The 27,815-nt window shown below is 37.2% G+C and overlaps 1 protein-coding gene across 2 annotated transcripts in view; it reads left to right on the top strand.

The window, feature by feature from the left end:
* The window catches only part of LOC104316988 (bifunctional heparan sulfate N-deacetylase/N-sulfotransferase 3), a 205,274-nt gene that overhangs the window by 169,538 nt on the left and 7,921 nt on the right, over positions 1-27,815 (top strand). For both annotated transcript variants that reach the window (XM_069804723.1, XM_069804651.1), the window contains 7 exons: positions 86-271; positions 2,950-3,078; positions 16,230-16,412; positions 18,438-18,534; positions 19,395-19,518; positions 23,475-23,649; positions 24,662-24,832. In XM_069804723.1, the coding sequence (XP_069660824.1) occupies positions 86-271; positions 2,950-3,078; positions 16,230-16,412; positions 18,438-18,534; positions 19,395-19,518; positions 23,475-23,649; positions 24,662-24,832 (1,065 nt within the window). The remainder of the gene's footprint in view (positions 1-85; positions 272-2,949; positions 3,079-16,229; positions 16,413-18,437; positions 18,535-19,394; positions 19,519-23,474; positions 23,650-24,661; positions 24,833-27,815) is intronic.

The following is a 27,815-nucleotide window of genomic DNA, read 5'->3' as shown; positions in this document are numbered from 1 at the left end:
CTCTCACAAACAAAGGATTTGAGAAATGCCAAAACATCAAGTTTTTTAAATTTTTGAAAGCAGTCATTTTTCTGTTATGTTTTAGGAACATGGTATTCCAACTGATTTGGGCTATGCAGTGGCTCCACACCATTCTGGAGTCTATCCTGTACATGTTCAACTTTATGATGCCTGGAAAAAGGTCTGGAATATCAGAGTTACCAGCACGGAAGAATACCCACATTTGAAACCTGCAAGGTATAGACGAGGCTTCATCCACAAAAATATCATGGTGAGTTGTATTTATGATGTTCATATTACAACCACGCTACCATTTTACAAACAATTTATTTTTAAGTGGAAAAGCACGGTATCCTGAAAGTTCACATTGTGAGAAGCACATATTGCTATGCATAAGTAGCAAGATATATTTGACAGTATCTTGTTAATTAAAATCAGTCTGTTGCTGATGATGTTACTGCTGATGAAGGTGGCCTCCAGGCACCCTGCTGTTAACAGTTAACAGGCTGTTAACTGTTCTAGCCCTACTGTTAGTACTGGTTCAGAGATCTCAAGGAAAAAGTCAACTTTGCATCTTTTAACAGAATATTACGGGTTAGATTTCTAGCAGGTTTTAAATTTGCATAGTACTATTAACTGCAAAAGAGTTTTGCTAGTTTATGCCATCTGAGAATCTGGATCTCGGTGCACAAATATTTTTTTCTCCCATTTGAACGGTGCACAGTTGCCCTCATTTTGCTTCCTGCCATACAGAGATGTGAACTGTGCTTTGTGCTGTGGCTTAACCCCACGGCTAAGCTTTGGGCCCAGGCAATCAGTCTGGATACAGGGCAAACACTCAGAAGGCTGGAGGGAAGGAAGACACACACATACCACACCCCCCTCCAGGCTATGAAACTGCTCTGTTGAGGCAGCCACAAGTCAAATCACACAATTTTTCTGTATTACATAATTCACAGCATTTTTCACTGGCAGCAGTGTTTGCCAAAAGGGGTTATACAAAACTGACATGGAAGACGTTATGCTAATTCTGTCTGGTCACTGGGGCGTAGGCTCTTTCTGATTCACATATTGTCATTATTATCTGAGAAGTGTTTCAAAACTACTTTTCAAAATACTTGATGGTATATTCTCGAGTAACTTTCTTTTGGAGCATGTAGGAGAGTGGTGAATGGGAAAGATCCTAGTGTGTGTACTGGGTTGTACTTCTGGCTGCAACAAGCAGTTTTGGAGGGTCAAGTGCCTTAATGCAAGACTGCCACTTTGTTTATAACAGAATTCTGGTGGTGTCCTAGAGTTACCATGGATACCACTTTTCTAAGCAAAATAATAATATTTAAAAGTTTTGATCTATTTTTGGATAAAGCAAACTAAAACCATCTCCAGACATCCAGGAAAAAAATTGACACCATACAGATTTGAGCTACAGTTTGTTCTTCTCAAAGCAATAGCTGCATGTAAAATAATGGGTTTGTGGATATGCTTAGGGGCCATGAAGCATTTGAGGAAGATTGATTGACTCTCAGAATCTCCAAAAATCTCTTTCATAAATTTTTGTAAAAACATGTCATTTGAAGAGACATAATGAGATTTAATACAAGGACACTGGGGCCAAGAATGTATTTCCAAGAACAGTCGTATAAAACCACCTGTTTTGGGAGTCTCAAGCTTTCAGTTCTCCAGGGCAGATGCATTAATATTTTACATCTGCAGGCTTATAGTGATGAATACATTCAGTAATAAAATCGTTGTATAAGATTTGCCAGAGCATTTCGCATCCAGTACAGCTTTATTCCCTGCCTCTGTGAAGAATTGTTCTCATATTTCATCAGTGAAATCCAAAGGTTTTTAAAAAGCATATGCAAGTTTATAGCAAATGTACAAATTCCATACATTTTCTGACAACACAGAATTTACGATCTGTGGTCACAGTATCCTGTACATTACAAAAAAGATGTTGAGAAATGAAACTACAAGAAATAAAGAGTATCTACTAAACCACAGTCTATGTCAAGTAAGGGATGTATGCTTTAAAAGTTTAAGCTATCATATAATAAATGTTCTAAATTGGACTAAAATGTCTGAGAACAATCCCAGTTTAAGAATTATACATGAACATCAATCTCAGCTGTTGATTTTCCATAAAAAATAGACATAATTGAAATACTCTCCAGTAAATTACTTTCTAAAGTTGATAGAAAATATTTTGAAGTTCTGCTGGAAAACTAACTGCATTTATTAGTTCTTCCTGTTCAAAAGACTTGCTCTTTGTATATTTTTAAATACTTTTGTTTATGCTACTCTTTATTGCAACTGGTCTTACAAAACTAGTACAGTTGAATGAGAACCAAATCTTTCTTATAATGTGAGTATTATCAGCAAAAGTCATCATGTGTCAGTGTAGAATTATTATTGGTGGTGATGCCTAAGCCAAAAAAAAAAAAAAAAAAAGACTTTCAAATTCAAGTTTAAATTTACAACAAAGCCATTGTTCAAATAAAAAGTGGAACTGATTAATACAATATAAACTGACAGTATTTCAGATTATATTTCAAATTATTTTAAAATTTTAGAAATCTTTGATGGCCAGGCTTCAAATACTTGGTTTTAGGATCAGGTGTTACGGACAAAATTAGTTTGAGGAGGTTGCTGAATTGTAACTCACTGATTGAGATCAATCTCCAGTTTCATACCAAATGTGATGAATTTTTGGATGTTATGCTTTCACTTGATGATAAAAATGTTGTTTCTTTCAGTAAACACTATTTATTGATCTGCCAGTGTATTAATTCAACTAGATCATTATTGACTTCTGGCAAAGTTACCACAAAGGAACATTATCAGTTATGTGTTACTTATCTGGCATTTATTATCTCATTAAAAGTATAAACATCTTTGTTTTGTGAATTTCTCTTGATTTTTTTTTATTTTTTTTAATAAAAAATTCAGGTGCTTCCTAGGCAAACTTGTGGCTTATTCACCCACACAATTTTCTATAAAGAGTATCCTGGAGGCCCAAAGGAACTAGACAAAAGTATTCAAGGAGGAGAGTTGTTCTTCACAGTAGTTCTCAATCCAGTAAGTACAGTGTAATTTTGAAATGTTTTTTAAAAAATTAGTTAAAGGAGAAGTTACTGAATGCTTCAAGGCTAATCAGCTGGGTCTCCCAAGTAGTAATGATTAGTCACAGTGAGCTTTTCTGCTTTTTCAGTTCATTTAAGATCTAATAATATGTATGTTCTGTTAGTTGTGCAAAGATACCTACTCTTTTTGACAACTGTTTTGTTAGTAATGCAGTAGTAGCAACCTTTCTTGTTGTTCTTTACTTTTGCATGAAATAAGAACCCTGAGATTTCTTTTTTTTTAAAGAATTCCAATGTTAAGAACTGATACTACTATGATACAAGTACCTCAGGTGAAGTCCATTTTCCTGCTCTGCCAAATTCATAATCAGAAATGTTGTGAAAGCTCATTGCTTTGAGAAAGTTGCAAGCAAGAAGTGCTTGCGCTTAAATCTGGGTTGAGAATTTTCAGTTGCTGATTCATGATAGCTTCAAAGAAAAGATCCAAGTAAATGAACCACTTAGTTAATACATCTGCTTAACCTTTCATTTATCTTTAATGGAAGAATGAACAGCAAACGAGGCTATGAAACTATGGAATACTGACAGAAGAGAACAGTATAGTACTTCAAAATGGCATAGGATTAGGTCAATTGCATCAAAACTGACCTTTTAGACAAGCTTTTAGGTGAGTGTTTCATCTGAAGTCCAAATGAAACTTAGAAATAAAATTTACCTGTTTTATACAAATGGAATCACTAGGACTCATTTTTTCAGAACACCAAAGGGAACAGAACATATTTCCACTCAAATCCTTTGGAATAATAGCCTAGGTATATTTGTGCCCTTTTTTAATCTTCCACAGTTTAATAAAAGTCCAAAGGAAAAAAGCTTCTGTCAGCTACTTCAGAGATTTATATGCAGGTCTATTTTTCAAGCCTCAAATTCTTTCAGGCTATAGTTTTGGTTCTTTGAGAGCAGTTACTGTGTTTGTTCTCCTTTTTCATGTTCACATAGCAGAATTAGGAAATAAAAACTTCACTTCCTCAGCACACATGTGGTCTCCCTTCTAGAGGATGGCAGTAGTCCCAGCCCCAACTTTGATGATACGTATAATTTCAGGCACAGCATGTTAACAGAGGTGAAACCTGGAAAATTCCTTGGATGGAGGGTATTGATACCAGAACAATGCTTTGGCAATATATGGATTTTAACTTAGAGTTACTAGCTTAACAAATGAGACTTAGAGGAAGACATATAGTGACAACATTTTGAGTCAGGACAAACCGTATTCCATATTGAAACACAGCCACAACTTAGCCAAATACTATTTTACTTTCTTAGAACAGTAGGGAAACAGCAAAATTTAGTATGGTTGTTCAAGGCATAAGCCTTTCAAATTAAAAGAATGAAGAGAATGGAGGGCAAGACAAGATAAGCAGTGAAACAATCATGATTATTGGTATTAATCATAGAAGTTTGATCATGTCTGCCTAACATCCTTGAGTGTGAGTACAGTAATGTCTTTTTATATATTACAATTACATTTTCAATTTATGCATTGCAATGTAGACTGTGTGATCACCTAGTTCTGAGAAATATGATATCCCCAATACAGTACAGGCTAAAAGAATAGAAGTTAAATGCACTGTTTTCTAAATACAACTTTATATTAATATCAGACCAAAATTTGCCCAAGATAAATTGTTGTAATCCTTTTAAGGTGTGCCTTTGAAAAGGTGATGCGTCTGGTTTTAAATATCTACTTATAAACAGTTTCTAAAGTTCTAAGTGTTCGCCTGGCATGTAATCAATTTAAAGATTAGGGTTTACATCTTTGTGGTTTTTCAGTATGACATGTATTTATACCATAATTTGCAAGTCAGAGTTGGGCAAAGATAAGGCATTAAAATTAAAACTAAGTAGCTTTAAGAATTTGCCTAATTATGAAATGGCATTTTGTTAGAAGCAGCATTTTGGATTTCATAAGCTTTCCTGTGTTTTCATTAAAATTGCTGGGATTTCTTAATGTGAAACATCCAGCTTTTTAGAGGATGCAAAAATGCTGTTATGAGACATTTTCTAAATGTTATTTTTCACTGATGTAGAACTACAAAGAAGCAGCATTACCTAGGAATTATTACAGTGTCAGCTAAATAATATTCTCAACAATGAGTACATAAATTTTTAATTTCGAAAAATGGAAAATGTGGGTGTAAATGAAATGTAAATCTTAACAAAGGCCTTCATTACATTTCCTGTTTTTTTGGATAACTGATCTTAAGTGAATATAGTTTCTGAGGTGTAAGTTACTAGGCTGAGGCTTTAGAAACTGAGTAGCCTACACTGAAATAAATGCCCCAAGAATAAAGCCCAAAATTTCTTTGTGGTTTGGCTGTGTGATCATAGCTATTCACAAGAGAGGCTCTGCTTCCTTATAGTGTGCTAGATAAACCACAATCTGCAGAATAAACCACACAAAACCCACAGGACCATATGTGCATCTGTAAGCTTTTGACTTGAGAACCAGCATTATTGCCCTGTTCCCAGGGCATTGTACAGTCAGAAGTCCTGCAGGTAAGAAAAGTATTGGGAAATCCTGCTCTACAAATGATCTCTGCTAGTTATATTTTATATAGGAACTAAGAGTTGGTTTGTTGGAGTCGCTAATCTTGTGGTTGGCAAGCTGTGGTATGCATTTATATCCCCACACTGCTGGTTCGATCACGATAGGATGGCGGCTGTAAAGTGATCTTGACAGCTCTGCCTGTTATGTTCATAAGGCATCTAGAATGCTGAAGTACCACCGAGCTGAAAAAGAGCCTAAGTAGTAATATAACACGCTATCTACTCTTCCAGTAATATTTTGTATGTCTGTCTTCTGTTAAAGATCTTGCTGACTTCAGTGGCCCTTAGGCAAGATTGCACTATATCAGGATCTTGCACAAAATGTTTTACAGCGGAAAGAAAAAGAAAAAGAAAAAGGAGAAAAAAGAAAGAAGGAAAAAAAAGAAGCCTTCAGAAACCCTGTATTATTAGTGTACTGGCATTATTTTCCCCACATTATCGGTTGAGTAATTGACTTAGATGGAGCTTGTGTGACTTGCACTAATTTAGCCAGGGAATTCTGTAGCAAAGCCACAAGGAAAACAGGCGTTGTAGAAGTCTTTAGTGACGAGTATCTTATCCGGTCAGACAGCTCTCTGTTCTGTTATTTCGCATTGTTACTATTTTTCCTAGCACTGTACTGACTTGAAAACATTTTAGCAAGTATTTTTCCGGATAAACTTGTTAGAATCTTCAGTGACTTCAGATTCATCTACCTCTGTCTTCAATATTCAGTGAAGTTCTTGGATTAATAAAACAAATTTCTGTTAAACATCTCTTGGAATGAAATTTTACTAGTGTCCTAAATATGTCTGGTAAATGATGAAGGAAGCGAGCAACTACATTTCAAGCTATATATAATGATGAGGTAGGTTTAGACACTGCCATCAAGTGTATCATTTCTTCTCAGGTTTGCCAGTAAATCTCTATCAATACTGACAAGAATCTATCAGTGCTTCTGAACCGCTCTGAAAATAGTTAGACCTAAGAACCAAGCCAAACTAAACATAGCTGAACTGAGCACGCCTTTATAAAAACTATTTGATTATTTCTTTCTCTCTGCCCCTGTATATTTTCCTCATCTGCAACTAGGAACATGCATACATATTGCTTCTCTATGCAAATATGTCTGTACTAGTTACTGGTCTGTGCCACAGCCATTGTTTCTGTAAGTAGTTGATGTGGAACATATACAATAAAATAAGCGAAGTAAGAACTGAGACCAGAATAGTTCAAAAAGCACTGATATTATAAAGTTTTCAGAGACCTAATTTACAAATGAGCTTCTTTTAGTTTGCACATGTGTTGCAATAGATTTAAGTATAAAAACTTAACTGAGTAACTAAGGCTATCTATTGAAAAATTATTTGTTTGATATACAACAGTACTGTTCAGTCATTAACAGGAACATAACAAATCTGACTGTCTTGGTGAGTAGCTATACATGTTATGATAATACATATACGTAAAGGCTATACACCCTTCATCTTTCCAGGAAAAGTAAAAATTGTGACTCAAAGGATTCTGCGAAGGACAGCAGTGCATATTGCAGCATTTTCTCTAATGATGTACATGTTCTCCCATAAGAGCAACTATTAGAGATGAGGTATTAGAGCAGCTATTGTCAGATGAACACTTGAAATTCACTCACCTGTCCCACGGGGCTGATGGAGGCTACAGAGTAAGAGGCAAACATGTTGAACAGCTCTTGTTCTCCTTGCGGCTGCATAGCCAGCAGACTAAGTTGATGCAAGTGGTGTGTAGCTTACTCTGTGCTACACAGACAATAGGAAAATGAGTTCACTGTTCACTGTTCTATGAAATAACTTGCTTATAGTTAAGCCAATTTAAAAAGGCTGTATTGCGAGCAGCTTGTTATGTCCCAGTAACAGAAGAGAAAGGTTCTTATCTGTGAGTTTGTATATTTGGATTACATGGAATGGACACGAATCAATATTCTTAACATGTGGATCTGAACATTTTGCACAGCGAAGTCAGTGGAATTTTTCCCATTTCCTTCCCATTGTCATTGCCATTAGTAGGATAATATGTAGGTATATCCATGTTCCTTATTCTTTAAGGCATTGACATACTGTGGAAGGAATAGAGTGGAAAATAATGCAGAGTGTTGTATAATGAAGTTCTGGAAATCCATGCTACTCTGCAGACTCAGTCTTTTGGGCAAACCTGGAAGCAGTTGACTGAAGAGGACTACAAAGGACTGAGAAAAACTCCCAATTTGAAGAAAAATCAAAAATGATCAAAATTTATTATATTTGAAGAAAGATGACAAACAGAAGCAACTATGAAATTGCATGAAGAACCTAGACAATGAAATCCAGTTACCTGTCTTGAAACAGAAAACCAGAGGATAGCCAATTAAATGAGGATGAGAATTTAAAAGAGAATTGTATAGGAATCTTTCTCCAAGGTAGTGTTTATGACATCAAGAACTTATCAAGATTTGAAATACAGAATTAAGTTTCATTAGATATTCATGCCGGTAGTAGTTGGTAAGGTATGGATTCTATATAAACTTCCATGCTTTATGTAAACCTTGAAAGCAGGGAAGACTTTCATAGGGGATTTTTTTTCACACATCTCCCAGCTGTAGAGTATCCTGTACTTTCCTCATACGTATCTGATACTACCTGCTTCTGTAGACAGCATGCTGCACTAGATAAACAGGCAGGACAGACCTACTAGTTCTATTCATTTTTTAATAAGGAAAAGCTTACTCTTTTTCTAAGTGCAAAGTTTCAATAATGAAAATAAAATTCATGAAGCAGATCAACAAAATGAAATAGAGTATATCTCATGTGCTTCCTACCAGTTCTTTAGATTTTATTCCTAAAGGTTATTCCAATTTGTTAGTCTGTTTGGTTTAGTTTTCACATGATGATTTGGAAGGTATGTTTTGATTCTAAAATCCAAGTAATCTAATAAACCAAATTTTTCTTAATATAAGACTGCAGCTTGGATGAGAGGCATGGTCTAAAACGATATTGTACACTTCTTTTCTGGTAGCATCAGTAAAAGTTAAGGTGTCTCAGTCTGACTTTGTAGAAGGCGTACATAACCCCGTCCTAAAATACCCTTTGAACTATGGAAGATACAGATCGGGAGCTTTGCTGTTATACAAGATGAATGTTTAAGGGAAAACGGTTCATGAAAACCTTCTATACCTTTTCTGCCCCCAAGAAAAACAAACAGGATGGAATACAGTAATTGCATTACATGCACTTACATGCACTTCCTTACAAAGTACTATGTGTCTACAGATCTAAAGAAAAGGGAAAATGCCCTGTGGAGAGAAATTTGGTGAAAGCCTTCAAATGGTTGACAGCCCAACAATGAAACTAATGTGTAGCCAGCTGTGTGTTCTCCGTATGGTTACAGCAGTACTGATCAAGAGGGAAGACTGTTAATGGTTTAGGCCCTGTGTCTGATTGATCTTAAAATAATGTAATCTTTGTATGCATTCAGTTCTAAGTATTATTTTTCTCTAATTTTTACCTCTCCCAAGTTACAGTGAGTAGAGCTGTTATTAAGCTAATTGACTTGCAGCAAGGGAGAAATTATCTCCTTTAGCACTGAAAATGAGAGGATTTATATGAGCATCAGCAGAACCTACTGTATCTTAATGTGACCCTGAACAAGATGAATAGTCAGGCTTTGGGACTACAGAGAAAAATACAAAAACAAAGGCATTCAGGCTCAAGTCTTCCCTTTCTGTCTGTCCTGCTTTGCACAACCTCCTATTTAATCATACTGAGTGTGAGAAGCAGGAAAGATGACAAAAGTGTTGAGAAGCACACTGGTGTGGGGGGTTCATTGTAGGCATCCCACGGTAGCGCCATCGGGAGCACAGCCTGACCTCTCCGGTGGGCCGGTTCAATTCAGGAGGCTCGGCCCACTTCATGGGTGAGTGAGAGAGGCAACAGTTTGATCTCTTTCCTGTCCTCTCATGCCCATTTTAGGAAATCTTGGGAACTCCCACAATAGTTTGGGGAGTTGCCATGAATTGGGGCAGTGGAGGAAGTCAGTTTTGCCGAGCATTTTGGTTGACTGCAAAATACAAGTATTCCTTGCCTTTCTATCTGTTCTTCAAAACCCACTCATAAAAGCCAGACAGAGTCTGGTATTTTGTGGGTGGAATAGACAAAATATAAAAAATCCTAAATGAACAGGCAGGATTAGCTATCTCATTAGAGGTGATTCCTTGTAACAGTGTACAGTAAATGCATTGAAATTGTGGGCAATAAGAAAACTTTACCCTTCTATGATTCTTCAAAATTCTCAAATGGGAAGCCTTGTACAAGTGGTTTACAGCTATTAGTGAAGCTTGGACAGTACTGCCAATTGGGAAATTGAGACAAAGGGTAATGAGCAATTTACAGAGAAAGGCAAAAAAAGTTTGTGCAACAGCTGAAAATAAACTCAGGTTTCCTGACTGTCAGATTAATAATTCAGAACGACACCAAATACGTTATTTTTTTTGATCTTATAAATCTTCCTTGGCTCCATTATATTTATAGAGGAGGCACTGCTGTGTAAATCAAATTCAACTGGGTGGCTTGCTGTCTTTGCAAGTGGACAGATCATGGCAGCTGTGAAACCAGCAGGACAGCTTCAGAACAAAAAAGGGATTTGCAAGCTGGAATCTCTCTGTGGTGGAATTGAACACAGCTTTTCTGGTAGCATACAGGTCTAAAAGGAATATCTTTCAACTATTAAAAATACATATTCAAGCATAGACTGCAATCTAATTCATTATTCTATCACTTTGTTAGTCTAATGGAGCAAAACCAGCTGTTACTGAGTCTCTGAATACCTGAAACAAAACTGTTCTGAGTAACATGGAGACAATATCAGAACTGCAAACAGAGCATGCACAATGCCAAATTAATTGGAATATAGGCGTTCTGAGAGTTAGACATACTCTTGTGGCCTGTAAACATTTGTTCAGTAGCTAAAATAGCAGCAATATACTAAATTGGTAATGCATCTGCTTCTAGTGCCTAGAAGAGATCACATAATTAATTGTCAATCATAATTTAACTTCATTTTAAAGTGTTGTGCTTAACTTCATTGAGTTGGGAGGCCTCGGTGCTGCCTTTTAATGTTGTTGCACAGATTGGAGGGTTACGCAGTGCCCACGACAAAAGTACCTTGATGACTGTCTTAACAGGATGAATTTATTCATGTTGAATTGCCTGCAATAGATTTATACATGGTAAAAAAAGGAAAGACATGCCCAGTCTGTAAGAAATGGTTATTACCAATTTTTTCTTACACCAGCTCATCTAGTTCCAGATTTAAAATAATAATAAATCTGTTTAACAACATCAGTGTTACTGCAAGTCTCAGTCGTCTCTCCACGTCCCTGATGCTTGACAAAGAGGGTACAGCTAACCTCTGAACAGGGAGTCTTCTCTCTGCTCTTGGGTTACAGTCCGATCTCAATGGCTTAGCGCAGTGGTCTCCAAAGTGGGGTACGTGCACTCCAGGAGGTGCGTAAGGTGATCCATTTGGGTGTAGGAAGAAAATATTAGAACTTCAGTATTAGAAGTGTGTAATTTATAAATAAATATACAGACACTGGGGATGCATGCTCAAAAAATTTTTACTGATAAGTGTGCGTGATCAAAAAAGTTTGGAGACTGCTGGCTTAGTGGACTACTGTTCTACAGGCTTTTTACTGTTCTAGAGGCTTTTGTACTTAGCTTGTTCCACTCTGCTGTAGACATTGCCACTTCTTTTCTTTCCTGCATTATTACTGTAACTGAAACCAAATCAAAAAGTCCTCCTGATGCCATTAAGGAGGTATAAACAGAAAAGGAATGTGACGAAGAAGAATAGTGAGGTGTGAGCGCAACCAATTCATCTGCAAAATGTTTGCGTAAAATGGAGTTTGAATGTGAAGCAAGGTACATTTTGCTTATCAGGATATATGGGAGAGAGTGGGAATATTTGCAGGTTGCCCAGCACAAAGATATCCACTCTGCTGCTTTCCATTTTAGCAGCTAGTCTTGCTCACCATAAATAATTTCTGTCCCAATGTAGAGAAGCTTCATAATTCACCCTTCCAGACCTTCACAGGGAGCTTGGTAAGAAAAAAAAAAAAATATCTTTCCCACTATTCTTGAATGGTTCTTGAATGGTTCTTCTCATCCCTGTCTTTTTAAAAAGAGACACCCCTTGACTCCAGGGGGAAGAAGCCAGGAATGCAAACGTGGCACAAGCCAGCAGCCATAAGAGGGGCTTCTCATGCTTGGGAATGAAGGGTGATGTCATTCCTTTGGGAGGCAGACACCTCTGTTTTTGTCAGGAAAATGACAACTGTTATCAAGACTGTAGAAGCTTAGGTAGCAGTGTCCTTGTGTATAATTTTAATAGATGCAGCATCCTAATAATGTTGATTATGTAGTGATCAATATTTTTTTTAAATATCCAGCCTGCTAAAAATAACATCCATCGCTAGAAGCTGGGTAACTTGTTGCATTTTTTTCATTTTGTGTAAGTTGTTTGTCAAGCATCTATTGTTTTCTCTGTTCTTGATACATAAATTAGATCATGCTGGTTCATCTTTTCCTGATACATGTGATTTAATGGCAGCACCTCAATCTCGGTCTCAACTCTAATTTGTTGACCTAGAAGCTATTGCCTCTAATTGGGAAATGTTGTTGTAGTAAGGAAATACGCAGCACAGAATGAGCGTTCAAAAACATAAAAGCTGTTTCTCCTGAGTTCTTGTCCTCATTTCCCTACATCTCTGCAGTAGTAATCAGAATCTGAGATAAAATCAGGGCTTGGGAAGGAAAGCAAAACAGCAATAGCCCTCTGCCCTTTCATTCTGGGGAAAGAGTGCAGAAATGCTGAGGAGAAGCTGAAAGGAGCAGGTCATACAGCTGCATATAAGGCTCTGTGAGAAGGCAGAGTAAAGCACCTTTGCTACTCTGATCCAAAGATGGGTAGGAGCAAGAAAGGACCTGCTGCCCAGAGGCCAGATTTAGTCCTGAACGATCATTTTAAAAATTGTCTGCGTTCCATTTCGGTCCCCTCGTGGAGGATATTAAATCCTGTGGAGAGTGTGCATTGACATGCAACCAAGATGATAGTTTGTTTATGAGGAACAGCTAAAAAGGGTGATCCTTCTCGCACTGAGATAAAGAAAAAGCTGAGATGCCCTGAAAGAAATTATTTTAGAAGATGGCTGGCAATAATAAAATCAAATAAGGTCTTTTTTAACTGAAAGGGAGGCTAAAATGCTTGTTAGAGTAAATATAAATCTATTTACAGCCACTTCCCTTTTGAAGAAGGAAAAAAGAAATATATGAAGCTCTATTTATATTTTACAGCATTTCCCAGAGGTGCAAGATTATTGAACAAGCAGTGTTATTTACTAGATCTAGTCTTCTGAGATGCCCACAAAGGATTCCTTTTATATCTCCTGATCTGTTGTTTTAAGAGAATAAATCTTTTAATAGCATAGCATGCTAACTATTAGTTGGCACAGAAAGAATAATTGTTGTCATTAGTTAGAACTTGTTTGAATGAAACAGAATGTGATATGCTAGAGCAAAACAAAGCATCATAACTCAATATGGAAGGCAAAAAGTAATTATTATGTTTTGTCTTGGTCTGAAACTGCACACCTGCAAATGGAAGGGTAATGATACGAGTTTCCGTCCTTCTGCACAGCTTGGTGGGAAAGCAGGGAAGTGGGTAGCAACACACCATCCCCTGCAGCTGGGCCAGCGCCAAGGTGAAATCCCTCAAAATGGCACTTGGGTATCATTTCCTCCTTGTAGCCAGAGAAATCGGAGCATCAGCTTACGCATCTCTCCCAGCGCTGTGGCTGCGTAGCTGTTGTCAACAAACTCCCAGGAACGCCCCTGGAGTAGGAGAGAGCGGCTGGCAGGTTGGCATCACATACTGTAAGCCACCTCTCATAGGGATCCCTGTTGTGCAAAGGGGTCCAAGATCCGTCCTTCTCAGGGAAATGTAAATGTGGCCGTTGCAGCATCACACTCCTGTTAGTTACACAGGCTGCTAGCTTAGCCTGTAAAGACCTTTTGGAGCTGAAAGCAAGGAAAAGTAGTTCTCAGGTCAGGTCAGGTGAATTAGGCCCTTGATCAGCAATATTTTGTTGTTCTATGAAGCACCGGATTGTAGTTTGCTAATTTTACATAGGTAGTGATTTTACTAGGAATTTGCACAGTATCGACAGGAGAGGAAAAACTTTTGCTCAGATTTTCCTGGAAGATAGTCTCAGGTGATCTGTAGTATTTTTGATGCCACATAGACGTAAAGAAGACCTTTTCTACAATATGAAGTTGTATATTAGAGTATATATTTGGTTACACTAAGGAACAATTTGGTTACACTTCTTTACAAGATTTAGTCATTTATGTTTTAAATGAGCATTTGATCATCTTTCTTTTTGTTCTAAATAATTAACCATAAAGTACTTGACATAAAAAAGTACCTGTAAGATGGGAACTAAGGTCTCTGATATATTTTTCCCTTCATTGATGGTTTCATAAGCTGGAAATTATTTATGATGATACGTCCAATCAATTTTTCAGCCTCCACTCCGACATTCTTAAAATTATAGTGATATTCCTTTCAGGGAAAGAATAATAGATATTTTCCCCGAACTAGCAATCTTTTCAAGTTCTCTTGGTTTTTCTTCCAGGGCAGTGCTGTAGTTGTTGGCAGGTGAGGAGTTGCCAGGAGGTGAACTGACATTATAAATGTCAGAGGTCAACACATGTGTAGGAAAGAAAGAGGCTGTCAAGAAAACAAGTTAACCTTTTTTATGGAAACCCTCTGATTGTATCTTTGTTGAGAACAACATAGTCATATGGCTGGTCTGTTCCTGCTTTGAGAACTGAAATCAAAAAGGAAACTTGAAAAGGTTATACATTTGGCAAAATGCTCATTATTGGTTGCCTAAAGGGGAGGGTTTGGGTTTTTTTTTTCCAGTCTCAGTCCTATCTGAAAAGAGAGTGTATCCCAATGACTTGGCGGTGTATATCTTCTAATTTTATTTGAGTCAGACAAACTGAAGCCCTCAGCTTACTTTATAAGCCAAGAGGTGTCACCAAATGACGCTATTAATAAAACACATTTTCTGTGTCCCTTCAGTGCAAGTAGTCTGTAGTGTTGCAGTTGGGTGTTCAAAAATAGATGTTCAGTAGTTTTGAACATTTTATATCAAAGGAAGCCAGTGTTTTAAATACTCTAAAACAAAAGAATACAGCTGTAGGTTCCAGCTTTTCATTCTTTTCTTTTTCCTTTTTTAAATTGAAGGCTGGAATTCCTTTATGAAAGACTGACTTCAGTTTCTGAACTAATTTCAGAATTATGGCCATGATAAGCCTTTTTCTTTTTAAAGTGGCTTACATCAAGTTTTACTTTAAATAGAAATCACCCATTCATGGCATTAGCAGATTTATTTATAAAGAGAGTCATGTTTCTAATTTTTTGATGGAAATTGGTCTGGAGAATTTATCTTGGGAGAGTTCTCCTGTTTTAAAAAAAAACACTTTCCAAAAAAAATCACTGCTAGAGAGGCAAGGGTTTGCAGATTTGAGTGTAAGAACAGACTGCTTCGTCAGTGAAAAACTACTTTGAAAATGGATAATTTTGCAAAACGGAGGTTTCAGTCTTCAGCCCTTCCTTAGTCCCCGAGAGACCATCCTTGCAGTCTGTGTGTTACTGCTCCACTCATCAGCATGGTTTATATGCATCCGAACATGCCCTTCCCATGAGAAACCTTCACAGCAAACACTGCTTCCATTGGGAGTGTGAGAGTGCAGCTGGAGCAAGGGATGTAGCAGGGGGGATTTATCTGAGTAGCAATTTCACAGTAGGGTGTTGGAAGAGCAAAATACAAGCAGCCTTACAACTGATGGGATATTGAGCTATTTTTGTTTTATTTGGGAGTATTTTATGCGCAATTATTTGAAAGTACTCAATCAGGTTTCAGATTTTGTTTGTTTCTGCGTGTGATTTGACTACCTGCCCAGTGCTTGCAGAATAGCTTTGTATAAGAGATGAGCTACTTATCCTATAAAACTTGCAGTTGGAGCAACAAGATTTAAATCACAGCAAGACAGGTCAGCTATCTTCTTGGTCTCTGACTTCTTTACTCTTTCACAAAAACAGAATTCACATTTTTAATATTGTATTTGTATTCCACTTGAAGTAAAACTGTGGGTAAAACTGGGTTAGTTTTGCTGTATTCTCCATTAAGTAAATTTACATAAAGATTATGTAAATATTGTACAACCCCAGGGCAGGATTGCATATCCTAGTTCACACAGAGTTCATAGTACCTATTCCACAATTTTCTTCGTTGCGTTGAGTTGACTTGAGAAGGAGGATGTAATTCAACGAAGAGCAAGGACAGTAACATCTATGCAAATGTGATCAAAGTCTTGCAGCTCTAAATAAGAGCAAAATGCAAATTAAATTTATATTATCTGTGGTTACACTGCCATCTAGTGATACAAAGAGTTAATGTCCGCTTTCTTTATTTTGTTTTCTAAGATTAGCATCTTCATGACCCATTTGTCTAATTATGGAAACGACCGCCTGGGGTTATACACCTTTGTGAATCTGGCCAACTTTGTTCATACCTGGACAAACCTGAAACTGCAAACTCTTCCTCCGGTTCAGCTGGCTCACAAGTATTTTGAGCTATTCCCTGAGCAAAAGGACCCTCTCTGGCAGGTAGGCAGGCCTGCTGATGAAGAGATCAGAAAAAAAATCATCTTGATGGTGGCTTTTGTGGAGTTCTTTGTTTCAGCTTCTTGTAGAGAAAAGCAGTAATATTTTTAGATTTACTAGTTGGTTCCATAAAACAGCTTACTGAAGGTTCAGTGTACATGATTGTTTTCCCTGTTGCTTAAAATCTCCATTGAAAGGTTGTGAAATTAATACATATTAAGATCTGTAATTAAAATTATCTTTAATTCATTTTATTTGTGACTTTACTTGCTTTTAGAAATGTGGCAAGTGCAGGAAAGGCATTATGTTATTTCTGTTCTCTTTTTGGAATTAACAGGAATGAAGCATTTGACAGAGACATGTAGATGCATATTTTAGCAATTGGCCATTAAAGAAATGAACTTTCCTCCAAGTGCGTGAGGAGAAGGGGGCATCCAAAAAGAGAAAAGAGCGTTAAGACCAAGGATACTTTAACGCTAAAACGGACTAGCCAAATAGAAATAGATTTAGATAGATTAGAAAGTGATTCACAAAGGGCTGAGAACTGCCCAAGCAAGAAGTTTACCAGCACTTAATACATTGATGTTATCAACGCTGCTGCTTGATTATCCCACTCTCGTAAGTGAGCAAATTGAAAAGAAATGTGAAGACCTGCTAAGGCTGAAGCCTGCACTGACCTTGCAGTTGACACATCTTCAGCCCATCACCCAGCACTAAGAGCACAGTCCCTCAAGAGAAACTAGTGCACCAAGCGGTGAATGTGTCATGTTCTTTTGCACATGCTTGGTGACCAATTCAGTGGAACGTCTGAGTGCTGTAGGTACATGTGTCCCAACAGTGATAATATGTAGCCCAAATATCATCCTGTTGAAGTGACTTGGTAGAAATATTATAAGGAGCAAACTTTACTAAATCAAACATAAAAATGTATTTAAGCTTGCATACTCAAATGTTTTCTAGCATTGGATACTGAATTGCCAACTTAGAAACTGAGTATGAAACTGCAAATTTGGACTTAATTATACATCTTGAAATTCATGCTGTTATTGAATAAAACATTGAAGGAGGGGAAAAATGTCAAGAACTTTGCATAATGTTAGGAGAGAATGAATTTTAAAAATGGAAATTAGCCTGTAGCCAAATGACTTGAAAAATTAGGATTACTTAGAAAAGACATAGGTAAGTTGCAGTGGCTACCATATACTGAATGTGGTGTCTTTTGTCTATAATGCATGTGAATCTGAATACAGTTATATTTTTTTAAGTCTAAAAGATTGGTAATTCCTTTCATCTCAGTGCAGTACTGCCAAACAACAATGTCAAAAACTGTTTGCAAGTAGCATTTCTAAAACAGATTTAAACTGTTTCAGCTGTAAAGCAGCAAATGAAAAAACAAGATTCAATATTATGTACTGATTTGAATTAGAGGATCAGAATATGTATTTATGAATGGAAAGCCTTAAATTGTAATTAATTTACACTTTTAGTTTAAAAAATACAGCATGTATAGGGTGGTAGCTGTTACAGTAATGTAAAAGAAAAAGTCAGTAATTAGATAACTCATTAGCAATTTCAAGTCTTCCTAACTTGTATGTAATTGATCAATTGATTTTGAATTATTCCCACATCTTAAGTATGTGGGATCAAATTTGTCTTTGGCATAATTCTGCTGAACATATTGACATTTCATAGGAGAAATTATCTTGTCTCAGGGTCTGTTAGACAGCTGGGGCAACTCTATATATGTAGAATGAAAACCATATTTCTTCAACATACTTGCCTCATCAAAAAAAACCCCAAACACTTAAGAGGTACAGTTTCTGCCCTGGTTACATTGCAAATACTTTTCTGAATCACTGAAATAGTTCTTTAATGCATAACATGGTTTTCTGTCATAAGGGGAAATAATAGTTTCTGGTAAGAATATCTGTACATTGGTGAAAAATTGGGAATTTATATAAACATAATTTGAGAACCTTATCAGGTGCGATTACCAATGAAATTCTTAGTTGTTCTTCTCTGTTTTAGAATCCCTGTGATGACAAACGGCACAGAGATATCTGGTCTAAAGAAAAAACCTGTGATCGATTACCAAAATTCTTGGTTGTAGGACCCCAAAAAACTGGTGAGATTTTATTGTATTTCAACAAGATAGGCTACATGCAAGTTCAAATAATTATACCGATTAATCACTTTTTACTCAGACTGCTCTGTAGGGATCTTGATCATCTAACAGCATTTTTTTATTTTCAGATACCATCCAAATATAGTTTAATAATGTAAGTTAGAACAACAGACAGTACGCATATTGAAAATGCAGGGTTCAGGCATGTGTCAGATTTTTTTGGCTTTATGTCAAAATGAGTAACATTTTGATAAAGAGGTCAACAAGATAGACAAGATCTTGGCAAAGCAGAAGGAGGAAAGAACAGCTGTTTTTCAAATGGTGTAGATTCTTAACTGCAAGTTCTCATCTGTCCTGCGTCTTGTTTATAGAAACTTGTTATTTCATGGCATTTATTTCAAATCAAGAAGTTCCTAATGGACAGTTTAAAATGCAAGGTTGCAGTAGTTTATATCTTTACTTAATGGTTAATTTTCTCCTCTGTAATCAGAAAATTGCATATGTGCTTCCTTTTATCTTCACCAATCCCCCATAGCTACTGAGTGCAAGTTTTTTAATTTTTTTTGTGACAGTCTCATAAAAACCAATAATTATTTTTAAAACACAGTTATTAAAAGTGTGAAAAGCAGATTTCAGCATTGGCACTCCAGTTTCTGTGTTAACTATTTATATTTCTTTAACTGTCTTCAATTTAAAAGCCCAGAAAGTAAGATTCTTAGGAGACATAAATTGGCATTCCCTCACTGAAACGAAATGGAATACAGCTGGCGTAGTTCATCTGTGGGTAGACACACCCCCCCCCCCCCCAAATGTGTGTATATATCTTTTTTTTTAATCTTGTACTTTTATCCTATTTGCAGGTACCACAGCCTTGTATTTGTTCCTGATCATGCATCCTTCCATCATTAGTAACTCCCCCAGCCCAAAAACCTTTGAGGAGGTACAGTTCTTTAATAGAAATAACTACCACAGGGGGATTGATTGGTAAGATGGGTTATTAGTATAAATTTAAAAGTTTATATATTGTGAACAATACAAAAATGACATTACTGTTGGTAATGGTAACTGTTTATATGTAGAGTGAGATAAAAATGTAACCTTCAGTGTCCTTCTAAAATGATAAATAAATGCAAGTGAATAACAATCTTACTACAGAATATCGTTAAGTGCACTGACTTTTGTGAGGCTTTCTTGTAAATATCCATGTATTAATATATGCAAAACAGTAACAAAATATGTATTTCTCATTACACATGCCTTTGAAGTTGGGACAGTAATGGTTGTTAGTTGGATATATGGAGGCAAAAATTATGTTCCTGTTGGAAATCTCATTTCTTAAGAGAAAAATGGTAGTATCAGGGAGAGGCATTTTTTCCTTCAAATAGGATTTAGAAATAGTGATCAGGTAAAAGGGGGGCAGGGAAAGCCTCTCAAAATATTTTCAAAGATCAGGTGATTAGGAGAACGTTAGTCTCTCCATAGTAAGTGGTGCTAAAAAAGTATGTATCGCCACTGCCATGTTCACTATGGCTACTGGGGAATCACCAGACATAGCTACTCCCAGAAGGTCATTCTTGATTTCTCTTACTTTCAGAAAGTGCTGCAGTATAAAGCACCATAAGATGAAAAGCAGTAACATGCTGTAGTGGCTGGGGAGCAGCAATAAAAGATTATTGATATTTTGTTTTGTTTCTTTTTTTCCCCCAGTTTAAGGGAAAATAGTTTTCTTGCCTTTACCTTTGTATTCATCCATAAAATTAACAGGGCGAACACTGTTATATGGTCTTAGTGCAGATACATCAGATCCAATTTCTTTTTAAGTCACTTAGTTTTTACAGAGTTATAATTGTTGTAGCAGATTCTTATTACAAAGTGTGGTGAATCAGCCAGTTATTACCAATAGAGAGATGCCAGCTGAATGACTGGAAATGAGAAAGCTGACTATTTGCTGTGGAGACTTTGGAAGTCAGAGAAGATGACATGCGAGCGAGGTATAGCAGGTCCACACTGATGGAGACAGCTGAAGTACAATGAGCCAGTTCTTCACATCATCAATGTTTTCATGTTGATGGAAGACCATTTTGCTGCTTCTCTCATTCCTCCTGCCATATCCACTTCCCTAACATGCAGATACAATTTGTCTGCTAGACGTGTGCCTAATTACCTTCATCATAACACAGCACTGGTGCATAAAGCTCCCAGTGGTCAACCTGTACAGGCCAGGGACATCCTTTTGACAGGTACTCACTCTACAGCACCCGTTTGGCTATCTGTACCTCTGCGCTACATGCCCCGCTCACCCGTGCCAGGTTCTCACAGTTAAGTCTTGAATACTCAGAACTACCCATTGGTGTAGTTGCTTGACTCTTAGATTTGCATTCTGTCTGCCAGATAAATCTCTCTGACCTTCAGTCTGATAGTGTAGTTTAATGCTGGCATGTAATGAGCTTACCAAATGGTAATTAGATACCAGGTCTCTCCTCATTAGTCCATTAATTGGCTAGGATCCTTTCAAGGCAAGTGTATTCACAACTAACAATCAGTTCAATTTCTTTTATGGTTGTGGAGATACAACTTTTTCCCAGAGCTGACTCTGACTTAGTCTTTGTCCGAGCTTACATTTAGACCAAGGCCAACTACAGAAGCAGGAAAGGGTTCTTTCAGCCCTCAGCACAGGACATATAGATGTGTATATTGTAGTCTCTCAGTAGAGATAACAGAACAGTAAGATGAGAACTGATCTTTCTGTTCTTGAAATGGAGAAGTCTAAATAGACCAGTCATGTATTTCTTTGTGTAAGTAAGCGTTGTTACAGATTTCTTAGACAAGTTTCTCTAAAGCCCTCTCTGCTTTGCCCTTGTCAAGTTTAGTAATTGTCTCGTGAATGAGGTACTGAGCAAGAATTCTGAAGTCGGTGTTCAGCAGAAATGCTGAGCCTGAACTTTCTAACCTCTTGATATCCCAGGTGGTACAATCTCTTTACCATTTTTCACTGACACCACATCAACTTCTGCTTTTTTTTTCAAATTTGCCATGATATCTAAAGAATCAATTAACTTTTTTCCCAAAATTTGGTGTAGTGTCATATTTAATGTTAAGTGTTTCCTTATAAGGTTGTAGTCCTCATTGCCTTGTATTTACTCAGCCTACTACTAGGACTTGAGTACAACAGCATAATGACACCATACATGATCTAGAGCAGATTTGCCTGTAGTGCCTATTGCCTCTTTCAAAGCTGGCCTTTTTCTTTGCTGTTGGTGTTCTGCTAAAACATTCTGAGGTCACACAGTCAGGTTGAGTCATTAGTTTCTAATAATTTTATTTGTGAGCAGAAATTGGTATAGCTTCACCATTTTCATCAAGTCAGCGCTCATATTTTTTGGGAAATAGGGTCCGTTGTTCAATGAAACAGTGTCATACTCTCAGGTATTTGTGTTAGCATTAGGCAGATATAAACACTTAATAAACTAGCAGGGCAGTGACAGCCTTTCATTCTGTTCTGTTTGGTTGTCCTCTTATTTCAGCTTTTTTATGTACAATCTGAATGTGAGTCTAGTAATAGCTATGCGGCTTTTTAGCAGAATTTTTGAATGCAGCTTTGAGCATATTATGCAGGGACCTGCCCATCCATCAGCCCTTCGCATGACATCATTTAGGTCTCTGATACAAGGAAATCTACCAGCTACTACTCTTAAGAGCATGAATGAATCCACAACTATTATTCCTTATCTAATGCATAGAAAATTGTCAGCTGAAGGCCAGCCCACTTTTGCACAATTCTGACGACAGGTATCCGTTCATGTGCCAAAGAAGCACAAAACAATAACTTAGCAATGTTTGCTTTTGTATACATAAAAGTTGCTCATAAGAATTAACTTCTTGGAATCAGGTGTCAGAGAATTTAGTTTCTTTAAACCACTGTAGATTCCTTCCTTTTCTCTAAATACCTTGTAATCAGTGCCTGCATGCTAATCATCATCTTGTGAGATCTGTGTCCTAAAGAAAACTGCATGTGCATCAGTCAGTTCCATCCTACCAAGTCTTCTGGCCTTGACTGCAATGGTCACGATTTCAAAGCCAACAAGAGCACGTCACTTGTATTAGAAGTAGCCCACTTCTATGAATAGAGCAAATTCTAAGCACTGGAAGAAATTTCAGTCCTTAAGCATGATCTTCAGAAGAGGTTGTTTTAAATGGCATTTATTTTATCAATACAGAGTTTAACTGAAAAATCAAGAAGACCAACATTTCCCATTTATTCTTTTCCCCAACAATAATGAAAAGTGGTCTGAGGACCATGGATAAAGAAGTCTTCATGTGACATAGGAGATTGCTGGAAATTAACTGCAACTTCATAATGGATGAGGAAAGCTCACAAAGAAAACTAAAAGGAATACAACCCATCTTTCCACAAAAATGTGACTCCGAACAATAAGTGAAAGATGCTGTCACTGCTTAGAAACCTTTTACCAGATAAGCTGTGGGGGATTTTTTCAGTGCATCTTCTCCACAAAGATGAGCTCTTTTCTCTTTTGGGTAAAAGCAATTCTGATACTGAATATTTTTTTCTTATGGTATGGCACTGTAATTGAAGTCAGCAAAAGGCCATATTTGGAAAACTCATTTTTACTTTTGACTTTGACAGGAGTTTGTTCTGACTGAAAAGCAAGAATTTACTAATTTTAAGAAGATACATGAGTATTGTAACATTTTCATCCAGTTACCAAAAAATAGCTGCAATGTTTAGTTATAAGTAGTGAGAAGAAGAAAGCTAGTACCAAGTAAAATACAATCAAAAATATAATGTAAACTTCTGTTTGCTTTTATTTTGCATTTAGACTATTATTTTAATTGATTATTCTAGAATAAAATACACTTAACAGATTTGTCATCCTTTGTGTGACTTTTAAGTAACTCTGAGAATGATATTACTTTCCTAGGTACATGGATTTCTTCCCCACTCCTTCTAATGTCACCACCGACTTCCTCTTTGAGAAAAGTGCCAACTACTTCCATTCTGAGGAAGCTCCTAAGCGAGCAGCTTCCCTCATACCCAAGGCCAAGATCATCACCATCCTCATCGACCCATCTGATCGGGCCTATTCCTGGTACCAGGTATGCACTCTGAAGAACACAGGCAGGCACCAATCGAGGTTTCCACCTTGAATCCTCTCTGTATATCCTTTCAGTATATATGTATATAAAGGGTGTGCATAATACAAGCTTTTATTTGTCAGTCAGTGCACCATATATGATCACCCATACACTGAGGTATCTGTCAAAGTAACCCTGAAAGGGTTAAAATACCAGAAACCACCTTTTCAAAATCTGCCTGTAATATAAGCATGTAAAAATGCTTACTTCCTTGATTTTTTTGTAATCAGCACATAAAAAAATTAGTTTATAGACATGGTTATCTAGTTCATGCTCAAAATACAAGATATACCAAGAAATTTTTCTTCTTCTGGTCTGCAGATTTCAACAGGAATTTGGCAAAATAAAGATATATATAAAAAAAGATAAAATTCTAAAGAGAAGAAAGTTCTTAGAACTTCTATAACATATTTTATGTTATTTTTTGATGAGAAGTAATCACAGCCCTGAGTCTGATCCCATAGCTTACCCTGCTTTGGACAGGAGGCTTGACTAGAAACCGACTGAGATCCCTTCTGACCTAAATTATCCAATGATCCTCATAAATACCTTTCTTCAAATTTGCCTTTCTGAGTATTTACCTTATGTAAGCTAGAAAAAGAAAATATGAAACTACTTGAAGCAGAGCTTCTTAGTATTTGTGTTTATTGTGCCCGATTCATTTGTACAAAACCTGCCACTCAGTTTATTGAAAATAAATGTTTATACGTTCTGTTTTGTTATTGCTATTATCAGTCTAGCTTCTGATTTCTTTTGACACAAGCAATATTTATTGATACAATGTTTATCCCAGCATTTTCAATGAATTAATACAGATGATGACTTCTTAAGTAACTTTTAATGTAAATAATCGCTCATGACAAGGTCAGTAAGGCCAGGTCAGTAAGACCAGGTCAGTAAGACCAACCAGTTTTGTCTTATTTTTTCAACTTTTGTGGTCCATAAAGTTCCAGCAATGTAACTTCTTTTACAGCATCAGCGATCACATGAAGATCCTGCAGCTCTAAAATTCAGCTTCTATCAGGTGATCACAGCTGGACCTCGAGCCCCATCTGAGCTTAGAGCTCTCCAAAAGAGATGTCTAGCACCTGGATGGTATGCTACCCATATTGAAAGATGGCTAACTTACTTCCCACCTTATCAGGTGAATAAGACTGTAACTTGACATCCTAATCTTACATATATAAAATCCTAAAAGATTACCTTTGTAAAAGTCTTCCCTATTGAATACTGATCTTCAGGGATATCCTAGATATACTAGAGCATGTTTGAAGACATTGATTGTAATTTTTCATAGCCATGTTCTAAGTAGTTGGTTGTCATTGCTAGGGATGTCATGTCTTAGCATACTACAGCTGGGAGCTTCTTCTGCAAAATAAATCAGAACAATAATCTGGAAGCTCAAGAAACATCACTGGTGCTCCTTCAACTCTCTTGTACCTTGAACTGCCTTTATCTTACAGCTGGTTTTCATTTGCTCATGCTTTCATCACTCTGTCTGGCTCTTTGTCAATAATGTTGAGGAAAAGAGAAACAGGCATGCAGTGCTTTGTGGTCTCTTTAATATCAGATGGTCCATCAGGGTTCCCAAAAGAAAAATTTGAAGGAAACTAAAGGGAAGCTGCTCAATAGTATTTCTGTCTACTCTGAGTGGTAGCAAGTATCAGCAAGCATCAAAAGATGTCAGCTGGGATATTGCCCTCCCTGCATGAATTGAGAAGAGTTTTGGTGTCTGAATGCTTTGGGGTGTAAAAAAATACCTTTTCCGTCTGAAATGGGGATTACTACATGGAAATGGATGTGATCTAGTGGTTTTGTAACACCTTAATATTTAAATGCATCCGTGTCTTCACCTACTTCTTGGTCCTTTCATGCAGTAATCTCCCACGGTGTCAGCCTCCTTAGGCTATGATTGTAGTAGTAAATAAAGCTGTACCTGTGCAAGAGTTCACACACTGTCCATACTGCTTGATTTTTAACACACTTCTGGCACAGTTTGGACCCATAGCAAAAAGCATCTTGCCAAGCAGTTCCAGAGCACATTTAGGTAACAAGAACGATTACCATTGGGGATTGTGGACACTACCAGTTTGGTTTTGCAGGTGAGAGAGTTTAGCAACATGGATCCAGGTCATGCTGTGCCATTTGGCCTCAAGACCAGAAAGCTGTCTCTGATTTGTTTTAGTTAGCAATATAGATAAAGCCTTTGTGTACCTCAGTGTGTTTGCCATCTCGGGCATCACCAGTTTTTTAGGTGAATTCATGTTTTGCCTAACATGACTTTTCTGTAACTCTCAAAGCACTGGGTCTCTTTTGCACACTTTGGTTTTGCAAGTTCCTCACACGTTGCTGCCCATAATGGTGCATCCACATATCGGACCCTCTGATTGGGATTCATTCATGTGCTGAAACAGTTTGGCATGTTGGTGTTCCTAATCATCTACATTTGGTATCTGTCACTGATCCTGAATCCTCCGTGTATTCTTTGTGTTAAGAGCAGTTTCTCTGTGTGTGTCTTTGAGCCTCAAAGGATGTGCGTTTATGGACCCATAGGTTTCAGTACAGGTCACACATAAGCAACCTGAAAATTGGATCTCCCTGTAAGCTACTGTTGGCATATAACATACAAATCATTAGCCTCCTTCTGGCCCTGTATAAGATCAAGCCTCAAAGGATGCACATCCTAAGCCCTGAACATCATGTGATATACAAGACCAGGCAGACAATATCACATGATCAGTATCTCCTTGGTAGATTTATTTCTGGGATGGATTTTTCTGACATTAGCAGTGTGTCTGGCACTACTCCCCACCCAACATTTAAAGATTACTTTAGTTGGGGGAGGTTGGCTGCAATCTGAACCTTCTGTTTATCCAGGACTCGCTTAGCTGAGACAAGTTGGCTGGAGTCTGCACCTTCTGTTTTCCCAGGGTGTGCCAAGGAAGCTCTGATGCATCTAGTTGGTTTTAGTCTCCACATACTCTCTTTTGGGCCAGCCTTGCAGACTTCATGAGATACACAATACTGTAATATCGTGATACTCACATGAAATTCTCTACATTATGTTTTCATTAGCTTTCCTCCAAAAGTAACCCATGAATATTGAACAATATGCATTGTCATTCAGATTTTTGCCAGATTTTACATCCCACAGTGATAGCGAAGAACCAGCCCTGGTAGCCTTACGTTTTCCCTGTAAAAGTACTAGGGATTAACTTGCATTGCAAAAGCAACGGTATAGAGTAGGCCACATCCAAACTAGTTAACAAGTTCAAGAAACTGTTGAAGCATAGAACAGTTACATAAGGCAGACCTAAAATCAGCTTAGCTTGAAAGTATAGCCTTATCTAAAAAAATGAGAGCCTTCTTTCACCAAAAGAGCTCTCACCCAGACTAGCTGAGGCTATCTATAATTTTTAATGCTGTATAAATTTGGGGGTCTCTACACATGTGACTGAATTGAGGTCTTAATGTCTGTTATGAAGTCAGCAGGCATACAGTAAGTGGTAGAAGTAGCAACAGGAATAGGCAAGGTCCCCCTTTTCATTAGAAGAGTGGTAACGGCACGCTTGTCTTACATGGTAAGAATTTGCAAATCTCAGAGTACTTTGCAAATTTGGGGTTCAGGTGTTTAGAATTTTGATTGACTTAGTTTGTCATACAAAAAGTCCTCTTTTGTCTGGCCACCAAGGCAGATCTCTGGAAGTTCAGGAAGCTCATGTCTCTTAAGTTAATTTCCTGCCTACAACTCATTGCTTCAATGCAGTCATACAGAAGAAAAGAAGACCTAGCATGACAAGCTCCCCCATGAACCAAAAGATATGCTCATGCACCAGCCCTATAGGAAATCAAGCTGATTTTGCAACAGCCATCATTAAATGGCTAGTCTGAAGCTGAAGGACTCAAGCTGTTTCTAAGCTGTTCTTTTCTCCAAACTGTCTTTCTTGCTCCTCTCCCTCCATGCTGACTTTTAGACACTATATATATATACACACAAGAGACATAGTGGCAGAGCAAGGACTTAAACAATCTCCTCAGCTGTCAGCAGTATTACAGTAAAATGATCAATATGCTGTAAAGTGACTCAGAATACTTCATCTATAGTGTTTTCATTATATATGAAGCTA

This window comes from Haliaeetus albicilla, chromosome 1, assembly GCF_947461875.1.
Source record: "Haliaeetus albicilla chromosome 1, bHalAlb1.1, whole genome shotgun sequence".
NCBI classification, from domain to species: domain Eukaryota; kingdom Metazoa; phylum Chordata; class Aves; order Accipitriformes; family Accipitridae; genus Haliaeetus; species Haliaeetus albicilla.
The sequence above is the reverse complement of the archived record's forward strand: the minus strand, read 5'-3'. Positions and strand labels throughout refer to the sequence as shown.